This window comes from Lepidochelys kempii, chromosome 12 (genome assembly GCF_965140265.1).
Source record: "Lepidochelys kempii isolate rLepKem1 chromosome 12, rLepKem1.hap2, whole genome shotgun sequence".
In the NCBI taxonomy this organism is placed as follows: Eukaryota; Metazoa; Chordata; order Testudines; family Cheloniidae; genus Lepidochelys; species Lepidochelys kempii.
In genome coordinates, this window is record NC_133267.1 from 42,180,114 (window position 1) to 42,196,347 (window position 16,234).

The 16,234-nt window shown below is 47.2% G+C and overlaps 1 protein-coding gene across 2 annotated transcripts in view; it reads left to right on the forward strand.

The window, feature by feature from the left end:
• ZFHX3 (zinc finger homeobox 3) overlaps nucleotides 1-16,234 on the forward strand; it is a 283,639-nt gene that overhangs the window by 90,886 nt on the left and 176,519 nt on the right. For both annotated transcript variants that reach the window (XM_073308352.1, XM_073308351.1), the window contains exons 2-3: nucleotides 3,941-6,681; nucleotides 10,755-11,251. In XM_073308352.1, the coding sequence (XP_073164453.1) occupies nucleotides 3,987-6,681; nucleotides 10,755-11,251 (3,192 nt within the window). In that variant the 5' untranslated portion in view covers nucleotides 3,941-3,986. The remainder of the gene's footprint in view (nucleotides 1-3,940; nucleotides 6,682-10,754; nucleotides 11,252-16,234) is intronic.

Consider the following 16,234-nt stretch of genomic DNA (forward strand, 5'->3'; position numbering starts at 1 on the left):
CTTTAAATTTCAGGGCATACAGCTTTGGAAGAATGTAGCAACGCAGCTGTCTTTCACCATAGCTACTAGGTTCAGTCCTTGGGTCAGATACATTTATAAACTCTGATCATGATAGTTAGCAGTTAATAAAGCATTTTACATTTTCAAAGCATATAATTAAAAAATTACAGATTAGTTGTATTGAAAGAGCCCCAAAGTTGGTGGTGGACAGCTAATTCTGTTGGAGTTTGTAAAGTAACAGGGCTGCAAAAAAGGCAAGTGCAATGTTGGCTTGTATGTACAAAAGCATCATCTCTATGGATCCGTGAGGTGCCGATTCCTCTCTACTGGTCTGGAGTGGTGTGACCAAACCGGACGTATTGTTCGGTTTTTGGCACCTCAGAAGAAGAAAGTTACAGATTAAATGGAGGGAGTTCAGAGAATAGCAACCAAAATGACTAGGGAGCTGTAAGAAATGATTAGTGGGGAAAGGTCATTTTAAAAATTATGTAGGCATAAATGCAATACTTAGATTGACTCAAGGAGGCATAATTAAGACCAAAGTATAAAATTAAGAAATGGAAAGCTTAGGCTGAATATCGCAGGAATTCCTGATGAAGATGTATTAGGGTTTGAAATAATCTCTCAGGGAAAGTCAGGGAAACTCAATACTTGGGACGTTCACAACTAGCCTGGACAGTTAAGTAGCACTGCAGGAATAATCACTGCATTGGTTTAAACATGTTCTAGATGACTGCCGAGGTTTTTGAGCTCTGGTTTCTGTGCTCATTGTGGTAATGAGGTGCTTAGCAATGACTTCTGTATGTCCGTTGCAGTTGCAGCAGAGCTGTACAGAGAAGAATTACTGCCTCCTCCATCTATGTGGCGATGCCTCTGTGTACATAACCAAAACCAGCGTGTCATGATTTGTTACAAGCTCCCGCTGTTTGGCAGTCCGTTGTTAATTGTTGGTGGCTGTTTGCATTGTGGTCGTGCCTAGAGGCTCTGATCCAGGACCAGGGCCTTGTGCTAGGCACTGTGTGTGTGTATATATATATATATATATATATATATATATATGTACCAAAAATATGCACTGTGTCCCAAAGGGCTTATAAGACAAGAGACCACCGGTGGATGCAGCAGTTTGTGGGAACATGAGGTAATAATGAAACAGGATTAATGTTGTACGCAGCAGCCACTGGACACCAGCTGCATTGCTATCTTCAGGTGTTTGCAGATATTGTGTCATAGGTGGGTTTCAAGGAAAGTCAGAGGATAACATCTGCTACTGTGGGTTTTTACAGGGAGCGTCTCCCATGAATAAGCGGCACCATGGGAGAGACCACCAAGATGCTTGTTGGAAAATTTGTCAAATTGGTAATTGTGGCTGGCAGCTTTGGCCCAGGGATCAGGGTTGATGGCTCAGTAGCATATAAAATGAAAAGTATCCAGCCAAGTACTTTGTTTGGTATAATGGGGAATGGGGCCGGTGCCAGGATGCAAAGGGGTATAGTAGGGTAACATGGCTGAAATGACAAGCCAGGAAGGTGACTTCTCTAGCAGCATTTTGAATAGATTTGATGGCATTTGTTAAGAACAGCAAAGAGATGGCTGTAACAGTAAAGACATGAGATACTGCGGGCTTGGATGAGTTTTACAGATAGAGGAAAAAGCTGACCGTTAGAGCTGTTGAGCAGGAAGAAGTGGTAGGATTTACACAGCTTGAATATGTGGGCCTAGAGAGAGAGATTATGAGCCTGAGTGTTGAGGAGGATGGTGGCGGTGGTGTCTGATAGGAGTTGGGACGGGCAGGTCATGTAGTTTTGGCCATGTAGAATTGAGTTGCTAGCTGGACATCCACAAGGGATGTCTGACAGGAAGAGATTTTAGCTCAGACAGGAGACTTGTCCGAAGTAGCAAGGTAAAGATGAGTCATCAACGTAAGGATGATCGTTAAAGCCATGTTTTTGAACGAGAGTTGGGTATAGATAGAAGGGGCTAATAACAGAGCCCTGGGGACCTCTAGTGAACCCTGGAGTAGGTGTGACAAAATTCTGGGCAGGGGCATTGTAGGCTGACCCTAGGACTCATTATGCATGTGCAGATACCCTTCCAGCACACCCACTGCTCTGTAACGTTGAATGGCTTCAAACGGAGCCATGGTGGGGTGAAGGGATTGTAAGACTTGCTCAGAGCTAGCACAGCTAACTCTTGTGAAATGCTGCAATGCTTTGTGCGAGGCGCAGTGTTTGGCTCTTCTCCTGAGACACAATGTGTGTCCTTTCCTTTGTTTACAGCCTTACAGCCGAGTTGCCCATAGCTGGTTTTGCCATGTTGAGATTAGACTTCTGCCAGTTTCGGGAAGGACAGTTGACATGAACTTGAGGGAGAAGTTGGGACCAGCCATCACTTTCGCTTCTGCTGGCTCTTTTGACCGATTTTCAGTTCATGTCACAGTTCTCAGTCAAAGCTGATAGGAATACATTTTGTAAAGAAGTAGAAATCAGACATCCAAAGGTATTGCATCTGCCCTGTCCTTCATCAAGCGTGTGTGCGTGTTTTAAATCAATCCATTTGTCTGGGGAAAAGATGTTCTGTACCATCTTCCAGTCCCGTCTATTGCTCTTTGTCCCATCATTTACTGTCTGCATGGTCTAGAGGTCATTTAGTCTTTCCATTATTCCTTTTCTTATAATGCAAGAACAAGGCTGTCCAATGAAATTATAAGGTAATATGTTTAAAACAATAAAGGGAAATAATGGTTTTAAATAATGTATGATTAACCTGTAGAACTCACTGCCACAGAATATCACTGAGATCAAGATCCTAATAGGATTCAAAAAGGATTAGACACCTACAGCTGATGAGGACATCTAGTTATATTAGACAGTAGAAAAAAATGGGAGCGGTGTAAACTCTCATGCTTCAGGGCATAAACCAACCATTTACACATGAGGGTTGGAAAGAAACTTTACCCATTAGCAGGTTGTGTACTATGGGGTTTCTTGCCTCCTTTGAAGCATCTGATACTGGCTCCTGACACAGGATACTGGTTAAAATGGACCCTTGATTTGATCTTGTTTGGCAGTTTCTACGTTCTTAAATAATTTCATATCCTCTCTGCTATGTGTTTGGCTGAATTTAACTGCCTAGATATCCAAGTAGTTAAATCCCTGTGAGTGCGGTGTCCCGTGAGTTTGAGAACCTTGGGAGTTGGTCCAGGTCTTGGTGGTCCATGGCAAAGATGGATGTGTGAAGGGTACAGCAATGTTCTCTCTATTACCAGGACTTTTAATAGAAGAATGTGTCTTGAAGTGGCAGAATTCAAGTTCAGGAGTCACTTGCTCTGTACGTGTGTACTGGGAAAGTGTGTTATTTCCCCTGATAGTGAAGGGAATGGGAGGGCCTCTGTGGCACATTCTCCATAGAGGTTTAATATTGCAGCTGTTACTTACATTACTTCATGGTAGCTTCTTAATTCTGTTTCCACCCCAAAGGCTTTTCTAGTTTAAATTGCATCATTTTTAAAAATATCCTAAGCTTCTTAGAGATACAGTGCAGTTACTAGTCTTCGGTGGGGTCACTGCACCGTGGCCACGCCTAGTGCCTCAGTCTGACTCTTACTTTTTCTAACTCCATCACTGAATAGCAAAAGAGGGGCAAGTCCACCTTTTCCTCCTCCAGTGAGGAACTCGTTTTAGTGCTCTTTCAGCCCCCCACACGGTTGTTCTCCCTGGCTTCAGTCCCTTTGCATTATCCTCATTACCTTGGGTTAGGTCTTGCATTTCAGGAGCTTATTAGTGGGGCGCCATCTCCCCTCTAGGGCTTTGGATGCTCTAGGACGAAATGGACTGTGTGCATTATAGTGACTGTGCTGTGTGGAAATGCGGTGTGTGCCTTCTCTAACTTATTCGCCTTTCTCTTTCTTTCTGTCTCCCCCCTCTCTTTTTGCCTTTAGGTCCAAGCCGTAGTGGGTGCAATGAAAGCTCCATGCAGGCCTTACCATGGAAGGCTGTGACTCGCCTGTCATCTCTGGGAAGGACAATGGGTGTGGCATCCCTCAGCACCAGCAATGGACTGAACTCAACAGCACCCACCTCCCTGACAAACCCAGTAGCATGGAGCAGTCCACAACCGAAAACCACGGGGCCCTAGACAGCCTGAGGGTCCCCTTTAATGAGCGCATTCCAGACAGCATCAACTCAGCTGGCCCCAACACTGAGTCCACTAGCAAAGAGGTCAGCTGCAACGAATGCTTGGCCTCCTTTGCCAGTTTACAGACCTATATGGAGCACCATTGCCCCAGTGCCCGCCCACCTCTTCCACTGAGGGAGGAAAGTGGGAGTGATACCAGTGAGGAGGGGGACGAGGAGAGTGATGTGGAGAACCTTGCTGGAGAAATAGTCTACCAGCCAGATGGCTCCGCGTATATTGTTGAAAGCGTCAACCAGTTGATCCAAAGTGGGGGAGCCAGTGGCAGTGGGGCTCTCCCTTCATTCGTTATGAACTCTCTACCCAATGCTGGGGGCAAACCAGGAGAACCCTCCTCTGCTGCACCCGTGTATCCACAGATCATTAATACTTTCCACATAGCCTCATCCTTCGGGAAATGGTTTGAGGGCTCAGACCAGTCCTTCCCGAATACCTCAGCCCTGACGGGCATCAGCCCCGTCTTGCACAGCTTCCGCGTTTTTGATGTGCGACACAAAAGCAACAAGGATTACCTGAACAGCGATGGTTCTGCCAAAAGCTCCTGTGTATCCAAAGATGTTCCCAACAATGTGGACCTGTCCAAATTTGATGGCTTTGTGCTCTATGGGAAGAGGAAGCCCATACTGATGTGTTTCTTGTGCAAGCTCTCCTTTGGGTATGTCCGCTCATTTGTGACCCATGCAGTGCATGACCATCGAATGACTCTGAGTGAGGAGGAGCGGAAAATTCTTAGCAATAAGAACATCTCCGCTATCATCCAAGGGATAGGCAAAGACAAGGAACCCCTTGTAAGTTTTCTGGAACCAAAAAACAAAAACTTTCAACACCCTTTAGTTTCCGCAGCTAACCTCATAGGCCCTGGACACAGCTTTTATGGTAAATTCAGTGGCATTCGAATGGAAGGGGAAGAGGCTGTCCAGGCTGGCACTGCCAGTGGAGCAGAGCAGCCACCATCAGGCATCTTGGCGCCTGGTGCCCTCTTGAACCTTGGTGGGCTGACCAGCTCAGCTCTGAAAACCCCAATTACCTCAGTTCCCCTGGGCCCGCTAGCTTCCAGTCCTACCAAATCCTCAGAGGGAAAAGACCCCGGGGCAACAGACAGCGAGAAGCAAGAACTGGGTGACCAGGATAGCCTCTCGGAAAAAGCAGAACCAGCTGAGGATGTGGAGGAGGACGAAGAAGAGGAGGACGTGGAGGAGGAGGAGGAAGAAGACGATGACGACGACGACGACGAGGGTTGCAAAGGACTGTTTCCAAGCGAGTTGGAGGATGAATTGGAAGATGGGCCCCATGAAGAGTCTGGGGCTGTGGCAGGTAGCAGCAGCAAAAAGGACCCTGCTCTCTCAAACCAAAGCATTTCTAACTCTCCCTTAATGCCTAACGTGCTCCAGACCCTGTCAAGGGGCACAGCTTCTTCTATTTCTAATTCTGCTTCTTCCTTTGTCTTTGATGGTGCAAACAGGAGGAGTCGTTTAAGCTTTAACAATGAGGGCGGTGGAGCCAGCGTGGCAGAGGGCAGCAGGAGGTTGGACTTCGTCGATGAAAGTGCCAATAAAGACAATGCCACAGCACCAGAACCAAATGAGAGTGCAGAGGGCGAGGATGGGAGCTACATCTCCCATCACCAGCACACTGGTCCCCTCTGTGAGCTTGGGGGTGGGGAGTGCCCCTCGGGGAGTGGTGTGGAGTGCCCAAAGTGTGACACAGTCCTGGGCTCCTCACGGTCACTAGGTGGCCACATGACCATGATGCATTCTCGCAACTCGTGTAAGACACTCAAGTGTCCCAAGTGCAATTGGCACTACAAATACCAGCAGACACTTGAGGCACACATGAAGGAGAAGCACCCCGAGCCAGGTGGCTCGTGCGTGTACTGCAAGAGTGGGCAGCCACACCCCCGGTTGGCACGGGGCGAGAGCTACACTTGTGGTTACAAGCCTTTTCGTTGCGAGGTCTGTAACTACTCCACTACTACCAAAGGCAACCTCAGTATTCATATGCAGTCCGACAAGCATCTCAACAACATGCAAACCCTGCAGAATGGAGGGGGAGAGCAGGTCTTCAGTCACACGGCTGGGGCAGCGGCGGCGGCTGCGGCCGCGGCAGCAGCTGCAGCAGCAAACATTGGTAGCACCTGTGGGGCCCCCTCGCCCACCAAACCAAAAACCAAACCCACCTGGCGGTGTGAGGTGTGTGACTACGAAACCAACGTAGCTAGGAACCTTCGCATTCACATGACCAGTGAGAAGCACATGCACAATATGATGCTGCTTCAGCAGAATATGACCCAAATCCAGCACAGCCGGCATTTGGGCCTTGGCAGCCTGCCCTCCCCGGCCGAGGCCGAGCTGTACCAGTACTATCTGGCACACAACGTGAGTCTGCCCAGCCTGAAGATGGACAGCACTTCCTCCGATGCCCCGTTCAGGATGGGTGGATACCAGCTCGATCCCACCAGCCCTATGGCAACCGTGGCTCCGTCTCTAGGTGAGGTTGAAGTGTTTCCCTGTTTTTGCTGCTGTCATTTCTGTGCGGGGGGGAGAGGGATTTTCTTTTTGCCGTAAGGCCCTGTGGGTGGATGAGGTGCTGTCCATCCCAGTCTGTTTTCCCCAATCCTATTCTGAAATACCTGTAGCGCTCCATGGAATACATACATAGTTCGGTGAATCACAAAAGGGATAGAGACCCTTCTCCCTTCTCACCCTAATTTTTTCTCATCTTCAGAAATTCTTGGCACTCTCCTGTGTTCCTATGTATTTCTTGTGAACTTCAGGAAACTCTGTGGATGAATTGAATAGTGAAGCCACTGAGAGAGGATGCAATGGGTAAACATCGCTGATTGGATTGTTAAGGGTTCTCCAGTGCCTGCACCAAGGGTACCTTATACTCCCTCCTTAGTTTGGAGAGCGTGAAGCATACTATTGAAGGGGGGTGCTTAATGAGAAAGCAGGAGGTCAGGTGCTTGGCAGTTACATTGTATTAGTGAGGATAGATGTTAGTTATGGGGATATGGATCTGGAGAAGTGAAATGTATTGATAATTGGTAGGTCAGGATAAATGTGATTGACAGTCGTGATAGAGGCTTCTAGAGTGAGTGATATTTGCTTGGTGAAGGGGAGTAGGGACGGTTGCAGTGGGTGCTGGTTTGAGATCTCAAACTCAAAGCTTGACCACCGAGAGTTGTTAGGCTAGGAAGGGTTGGACCAAGGTTGGCTGGTGTAGGGAAGGGAGGTGATCTCTTTATTTTGAAGGGGGTTTGTCGTCCGCACAGCATGTTCTCCGAACAGGCATATTAACGGTACTTTATTACCTGGAAACAAGACTTTATTATGCATGCGTGCATGTTGACATGACAATTGGTGCTGTAGAAGACGTCAGTAAAGACACAGTCCCTGCCCCAAGGAATTTACTGCCTCAGAGTGCAGTTAGAATTTGGAATGATGGGCTAAATCTATTCTTGGAAGTCTGATATGCTGCTATAGTCAATTAAAGGACACAACTGTATCTTCACCTACCCGAATCCTTGCTATAGTCCACACGGTGTGCATACATCTGTGTGTATTTGAGCTTCCTATTGCCAATCCAATATGAAGCAGTGAAGCATAATAGAACTCTACCAGATCAGCTCTGGCAAGGGTCTGTAGCATCTACCAGCTGAAATAACCCTTTCTCTGTACCCCAGTTCACTATAACCACAATTATTTGACACTGCTTTCAGAAATTACATATACAAGGAGAGCACCCACATTCCTCTGACCTGACCTCTTTTTCCTGAACTCTGTCATTTGTAATCTTATTCATCCATTGAGACTGAACAGGCTAGCTTGGTCTAAGACCGTGACTCCTAAGGCACTATGTTTGGGTGCCCAAGACTCCAGCATCTTTTTCCTATACTCCTGTAGCAACATAACTCATTGCCGCACAGGGGGGGCTTGATGATCTTAAATTTTCGAAAGATCTGTTTGTTTGAGAGGGGGAAAGAACACAGAACATTGAAAAGGAAAACTGAGGAATGGAAGGCTCTACAAACAAAAGTAACTACAATTTTCTTCCACATATCTGTTGTCCCAACTTGCCTCTTTGAGGAAGGTGGCAATGGTTTTGTCTTTGCTGTGACTTTTTTTTAACCATTCCGGGTTGCCAGTAGAAAGAATTTCTACTCTTTTATAATGTAGCTTGTTGACATTGTCAACTTTATGGGGAGTCAACATGTTTAGGGTTTCCTGAGACATACCCCTGTTAAAGTCCCTAGCCCTGTCTACCTTAAGCTGTCGGGAAGTGCTCCTGAGAGGAAGTGGAGTAACCTACTGGTGTCTTACTCTTGAGTGACTCCAGCTGAATACAAGCATCTTGAATGTGTCTAAGCTCGTTCGGGAAGCGATTTGTGACTTGTGTGCTTTATGGCATTAGGAATCATGGCTACAAATCTTGAGCTAGGAGTTGTGGGGCAGAGTCCCTGCCCTTGCCAATAAGCACTGGACACAATTCTAGCTGTTAGGATAAATCTTTTGCTTTGGGTCTATTAGAGTGGCTTTGTTCTGCATGGATGCCTTTTAAGCTTTTCCCCCTCACTTCCTTAGTCATCTGTCCCTTTTTTATTTGCTGCATATAAACATATTCATTGTTTTGGCTGGTAGGAGGTGCTTTGCCCTTTTTTGCCATTGAATCCCAGACCTGCCTGTGGCTTGTAGGTTTGAGTAGAACATGAGCTATTCTGTGGACTCCATTTCCATTCAGCATTCCTCATTGTGGAGGTGGTTGGGATGGACTAGCTCAGAAGAGAGGGGCTAGATTGCATGTCAGGAAAAATGGCCTGACTGGGGATGGTGGAGGTAGGCTGTGGAAAAGTCTCCCAAGGGAAGTAGAGAAAGCCTTGTTGTTTGGGGCACTAAAAATGAGTGGATTGTGCACTAGCAAGTGTCCTTGGGTGCACAATACTGCCCTGGCAGGAGAGGGAGTAGATGATCAGACAGTACAGTGGTGGGGATGAAAAAGGCACCTAGACAGAGGAAAGGCCCCTAATCCCTGTGAGCCCTGGCACATGGAAAGGAGTGCGTGTGCAAGCAAGCTGGACTTTTCCCTGTTTAGCCTTTTCTCCTATCTCTGTGTGTGCTCATGGGCGTGGGACACCTGTGCCTTGCAACCAGACGGAAGTGAAGGCTTCATTGCTCTTCCCTGACTAGAGACATAACCATCATCATGGCCGTGCATCTCTGCAGGGAAGAGAGGCAACACACACGCTGCACTGGAGGCTAACCTCAACCATCCAGAAGCACTTGTTTGTGCAGATTTCTGGATTCTGCACAGGTTGCACAGCTGCTCAGCAAATTCAGACAGCTCCTGATCCTGGCTGTTCCTTAGCAAATGACTGAAAGCATAGAAAGGAAAACCATTAAGGAATAAAATCTCCCTTTTTTGATTAGCTATAGACTTGAAGGCTTAAATAACCCCTTAAACCGAGTTGGGATGCAGTCAGGCTTAATTGTTGAAGGGGAAAAAAAATCAAACCAAAACTAGCTGAAGTGTGGTGGGGGGAAAGATAAGCAGAGCTCCCCCATGGAGGCTGGTGGTTGGGCTATTTGCTTCGGCATGAGATCCCGGGTAATGGAGAGGAGTCTTCCCTCCTTCCACATCCTCAAGCCTTTCTAACCATATAAATAAGAGGTTGCTGTATTAATTTACTATAAGTGAATGGAGGTCAGCTCTTGGTTTAGCTGGGTCAGTGATAATTTGAAGAGCGGGGATATGACAGAGCGAGAGAGAAAGCATGCTTCCTGCTGACTGTTTCCCTGACACACACACGCATACTTGTACTTCCCCAGTTATTAGCTGTTGTCCTTTCCTCGGCCATAAGATCTCCCCCTGGCCAGGACTTTCCTTGAGCGTATCTACCATTCTGAATTTTTGTTTCAGACAAGTCCTGAGGCTTACCGCTGAGAGCATGACACTTTTAGGGAGCTGCAGCTGTCTAGTTGGTGCTGCTGCAACATAACTTCCTAATCACACTGCTGTGCGTCATGGCCAAAGAGTCTCTTATTCAGCAGGGGTTGGGTTTGGATGTCCTATGCGTGACCTTTCTTGTCTCTTCCTTGTGTCCTTGCCTGCCTGGAGAGAGAGGTTTAATTCCTCAGAGGTAACCACATAGGTGATAGAGCCAGCAAGTGGGAGAGTGTCATATAGTTTTTCACAGAGCAGCAAAGTGAAGACTTTACCCCTCCTAAAATCTGTTGGGATTCACATTTATTTTCTCTCTGGCTGGCGAGGACCTGTTGTGCTCCTGGCCCTGTGGTCAGCAGGTCCTGGGCTGGGCAACAAGGGACTGTTGTCCTCCAGGCCCAATGGCTGTAGAACCAGACAGCTGACTCTTTTGTGCCTGGCATACCAGCAGTGCACAGGCATGGGCAAGGGGTGAGAAATTCTGCTGTGTTTTGCTTCTGACCCAGGACCTGGTGGCATATTATGGGGGCATGCCAGGGGAGTGAATGTTCTGCTCTGCTTCTGTCATGGGAGGTACAGGATGCAGCTTTTCTGACTTGTATTTTTCTCTCTCCTTTCTGCAGTGGGTGGAGAGATCCCCCTGGACATGCGGCTGGGGGGCGGGCAGCTGGTGTCCGAGGAGTTAATGAACCTGGGTGAGAGCTTCACACAAACGAACGACCCATCACTGAAGCTCTTCCAGTGTGCTGTGTGCAACAAGTTCACTACAGACAACCTGGACATGCTGGGGCTGCACATGAATGTGGAGCGCAGCCTCCCGGAGGATGAGTGGAAGGCCGTGATGGGGGACTCGTACCAGTGCAAGCTGTGCCGCTACAACACACAGCTCAAGGCAAACTTCCAGCTCCACTGCAAAACGGATAAGCACGTGCAGAAGTACCAGCTAGTAGCGCACATCAAGGAGGGTGGCAAAGCCAACGAGTGGAGGCTGAAGTGTGTGGCCATCGGGAACCCCGTGCATCTGAAGTGCAATGCCTGTGACTACTACACCAACAGTCTGGAGAAGCTGCGTCTGCACACAGTTAACTCCAGGCATGAGGCCAGCCTGAAGCTGTACAAGGTGAGGCTTGATTGCTCTTTTGTCTTCCTTGTGGGGGACCCAGCTGTCAGTTCTGAGCTACCGTGAGAGTGGGATTTTAAACCCATTCAGTCTAGCACCTCCGCAGGGCTTGGCCCCAGACTCACTGGGATCACACGCCTCCTCAGCTTGCACTTTGCTAGCAACTCTTTTGGGCTCCGAAAGCCTTAGGCCAAGCTTTTCAAAAGTGATAGTGGCTGTTGGGGCCCAACTTGAGGTGCCTTAGAGGGGCTGAGCACCTGTCCTGTGAAAATTAGATCCCTTTAAGATGTGTCACATTGCACATCCAAAATCATCAGTCCTGTCTGAAAATTGCATTCCAACAAGCTGTTTCTCACTGCTAATCTCAGAAGGGATTCTGCTAGCTAGGGTTTGCCTTATGTCAGGTTGCTCATCCTTGCCAGAAACTTTCTGAAAGCTACTCCCATCCAAGCAGGAACTCCGGGTAGGTTGCTCATGCTAGCATGGAGAATGCATGTGGGCAGTGTCAAAGAAGCGGGCAGTGCCCTGTTTCTTTTGTGCTGTGTGTGGGAGTGCCGGGGATGTGTTGTTGAACTGCTGCTTGAGCCTGCTGGAAAGGAGCGAGAACAAATTCTATTGCTGTATATATGTAGTTGACTGAAGGCATGGTCAAACTGACAGCTTCCCTCGGACGATATGTCACAGCCTTTCCTTACCACTCACCTTCCACGTTACACGTTGCTCCATGACTCTCTCTTGGTTTTTGTCTTTTTTTCCTCTTGCCTCCAATTTTCTGTCCCTTCTGTAACCATCTTTTCCTCTCCTGCCTCATTTCTCTGCCTCCCCACCCCCCGAACCCTGTAGGCTATAACCCAATGGGAGCTCCAGATACAGTAAATAGTCCTTTCACTCGCGCAGCAGAATTGCTCCAGACATTTTTATTGATTTTCACTGGACTTAAAGCTTCACCTTTTTCTCTAATCATCCCATAATGGCTTTAGTATGAACAATCAGGTACAAATCGCCATAAATCTAAGCAGCCTCACTTCGCATACCTTCTACTCACTTACACATGCTCTGTCTCTCACTGTCTTCTCATTTTGCTCAATTTTGTATTCTGTCTGTCTTTTCTCCTTTCCTTCCCTCTCCCTGTAATTCTAAAGGGATCTACAATTTTGGATTAGACTAGGCAGTCTTGTTTTGTACCCCATTTCTCTCATTTCCTAACCCTGCTGTGCCTCTTTGCTGTCTGTGTAACTCTCCCGTATCAGGTGAGTTCAAAACTTTGCATCTCTCCCTGTGTCAGTCCCCCACACTAAGGAGGAAATGTGTGGTTTTTAACATAGGGAGTTGTTCCAGGAAATGAATTACTCCAGCAATTTCAGGAGGAGAGGGGAAAGTGGTAGGAGGGCAGAACAGTTTAGCCTAGTCTAGAGCAGCTGGAGACTCAGCTAGTATTAAGAGGGAAATACTGTTAAACCTGAGGAAGCTCCTAGTGCGGGAGGCCCAGTGGATGTGACCGGGCTTCTCTGAACATCACTGTTATCGGTGTCAGTGGAACTAGTGAGGCATGGCACAGCTTCGCTCTGAAGATGACGAAGTTCACTCTTATTTCTCTGCTTTCAAAGTATCCTATTTTAGTAAAGTCAAAGAAACTGGGATATGTACAAGAGGGAATTTGGGGTGAAAGTGGGAGCAGGAGAAATCTCACAGGGGCTAGGAGAGGACATCTGAATAGTGCAGTCTGTCTTCAGAATTAAAACTCATGTACCAAGCAAGCATCATGATTTCAACTTATAATAGTCTTTAGATTTGACTTTTTTGTTATCTGGGGACAAGACAGTGGTGACAGGCTGCAAAAATTCTTGGTTCAAACCCTCTGTCTCTGTTGTGCTCCCTGGTGAGAAAGCAGATTGAGGGCACTGGCTTTCTCCTTCCCTCCTTGTTTCCTGCCAAAACAGGAAAAGGATACATGGTGCAGGGACTGGTTTTCTAAAGCAATATATTGGAGGCTTGTGAAATGCCTTCCCCAGACAGGTGAAGGAATTCATTCATTCTCAGGGACAATAGGTAGTTTCAGCCCTGAGCACTTAGTCATGATTTTAAAATCTCGTTTGTCTTTGAGGTGAGAGTTCCAGTGAAACATCCAAGCAAGAGAGAGCAGGAACTACCTTGGTATCAAAATACTGAACACGAGCACCTACCAGTTTAGCATGGGTATAAATGTCTGCTAGTGTAGTCACACATTCCATGAAATGCTTGTATGGAATTCATTGCATTGGTACCCCAACCACTTTCATTGTAAATCCATATAAGTCATGTTGCTCTTCTTACTTAGTTACCATTGTGCTATCCAATGAAAGGAGAGATTCCCAGAGAGTCTTAGCCCAGCACATCGATGGATTCAGTGTTCGTTGTCATTGAAGAACTTGGCTGTAGATAGAGTTGCTCACTGAGGTCCTCAGCTCAGAGTTTCCATTCTTTCGTGTGGTTTTAGTGCCATGGAGCTTTGACAGCTGACGGGTGAAGTGGGAGTGGGGGCAGTTCATGGACCAGTTTCTCTTCTCTTCTCTCAGCCCTTGGTGTGGTCTGCAGTAAATTGAGATTGATTGGATGTTATTTTTCCTCTTGCTAATGTAATCCATTAGCCTGGCACATGCATAATCAGTTTAGAGCACAGTTAACTGGATGTAATCGAGTTCTTCCCTGTCTGCTGGAGAAAATCCTCTCCAGATGCTGCCTGGGTGAGAGAGTGCACGAAGCTTCTCGCGCACAATCCTCCTTATGCTGCCTCTTTGCCGTTTTCCTTTTAAATCATGTTATTGGCCACTTGGGTTGCCCAAGAGCCACTTCAGCAGCAAGTGGCGGAGCTGGAAAATGTGATCCTGAGACCTCGTTAGTCAGCAGCATAACGAGCCTGTGAGACCTCCCCTGCCATGTATCCGGTGCTTTCTGGTGAGGGTGGAGTGAGAGGACTGCTTGGAATTTTAATACTGTTTCCAGTATTTCAGGATGTCTTAAGTCCAGTCCCCTCTTATGCAGCATTGGTTTATAAGGGGGAGGGTTCTTTGGGGGGGCGGTTTGTGTTGGAGTTTCTCACACTGATGAACACGGAGAGATCTGACACACAGCTTCCGTCTCTCCTCACTGCTTGTGCTCTCATGTCCTCGGTCAGTATTACCCAGAAAGTGCCATTAGTATCATAAATACTTGTTTCGACGCTAAGTGGAATGAGGTGGACATGCTGGTTCAGGAGATGAATAGGATATGAAATATTTCAATTCTAGTTGAGGCAGTGTGGTCTAGAGGAAAAGCATGGGGCTAGCAGCCAGGAGACTAGGGTTCCATTCTAGGGTCAGCCACTGACTTGCTCCGTTAGCTTGGGCAAATCCCTTCCTATCTCTGTAACATGGGAACGATAATACTCCTTTTTTTTCAGTGCTTTGAGATTTACAGATGAAAAGGGCAGAGTATTTCTGATCTTGAGACAGTATGCAGACAGAGAAACTTTTTAACCTGTAAATCACAAACTAAGTTCCAATTCAGACTAGGTTAGCAACAGTTATTCAGATTTGGCTTTCCTGTGAAATGTAGGGATGAGATAAAGCCATTTTATCCAGGGCAAGTGGGGCATTTGGGGACAGCTAGAAAGGGTACTGGAGATCTTGGGGAGGCCTTGGTGTAGATGAACTAGGTTTACAGAGAGAGGGGTGTTCTAAACTGCCATCTGACAGTATTTTGTGTCACAAGGACAGAGCCCAAAGCCTAGGCACCAGTTGTCCATCTCAGCTCCTACTTGGTTTTCCATTTGTTATGCTTCTTTGCAGGAGTCATGTGGAGGAAGGGCAGGGCAGGTTTGAGGTACTCTCCAAAGGTAATTATTTGGAGAAACCTCATTTGCTTTTTTTGGATTTTCTCCTTCGTAGAGTTTCTGTGGAGGTTTTGTGGCCTCCCCCTTATGCTTGTTTGAGGAGTTTTTAATCTGATGAAAACTAAATTCCTTCAACTCTGTTAATTAGCATATCTGCTCTACGGTATCACTGGACAAGTAGCTGGGATAATAGTGGGAAGGGTATGGGATAGAAGGCTGTAAAACTCTACCATTTAAAAGGAACTCTCTGGTTTCCCCTCACTCCTTGCCTGCTTCTTCCCTCCTGAAACAAAGCAATGTTGTTTATGCATCACCTTGTTTCTCTGTGATCCCTACAGATGTTCAAGCTCTTGCCTAAGACAGCCAAGCTAATGTACTGTCCCTGAAGTGCAGCCCCTAGAAGGGAAGCATGGAGATGGCTTAATACCAGTGCACTGCACCATGTGACAGCCACTGGCTTGTTACAGCTTGTTTTTCGGTCAATGTTTTTTCCATGAAAAATCTGTTACCTCAAGCAGGTAGGTGGGGACCCATCCAACTCCTTACACTGAGATTCCAGCACGGGCCCCACCGCCGGCTCTGCGGATACCACGGCTCTGCTTGTTAGGTTGGTGCTGGCTCAGAGGGAAGAGGCCTGCCAGCTGAATCACTGGCACCACACCTTGGTGCCCCCAGGTATTTTTTTGAGGTCTCTCAGTCAAGTGCTGATGTCTAGACAAATACTTGGTGGTTTTAAGATCAGTGTTTTTATCCCAGGGTGCAGACCAGAAAAGTGGGAATTTGTCTACTTAGGGAAATGTCGTGCACGTTTCCTTAGCCCAGACTAAGCTTCTGAACCAAAATGGGTCTGGGACTGGACTAAGCTTCAAAATCTAGAACAACCTTCTGAGCTACACTAAACTCAGAGCTGGACCAACCTGCTCATGAACTATCACAAGCTCCCATGTTAGAATGGGCTTCTTGCCAAGGGCATGGTCCTACCTGCTCTGAGCTCCCAGTAGTCCAAGCCCAGAGGAAGAGTTGAGCTGATGGGCCCTATGGCCCACCTGAGAAGTTTGGGTGTTATGCAATCGGGTCTTGCAGCACTCCCGCTACGCAGTGTCTATATCAGGGACCAAATCTCTTCCAACATG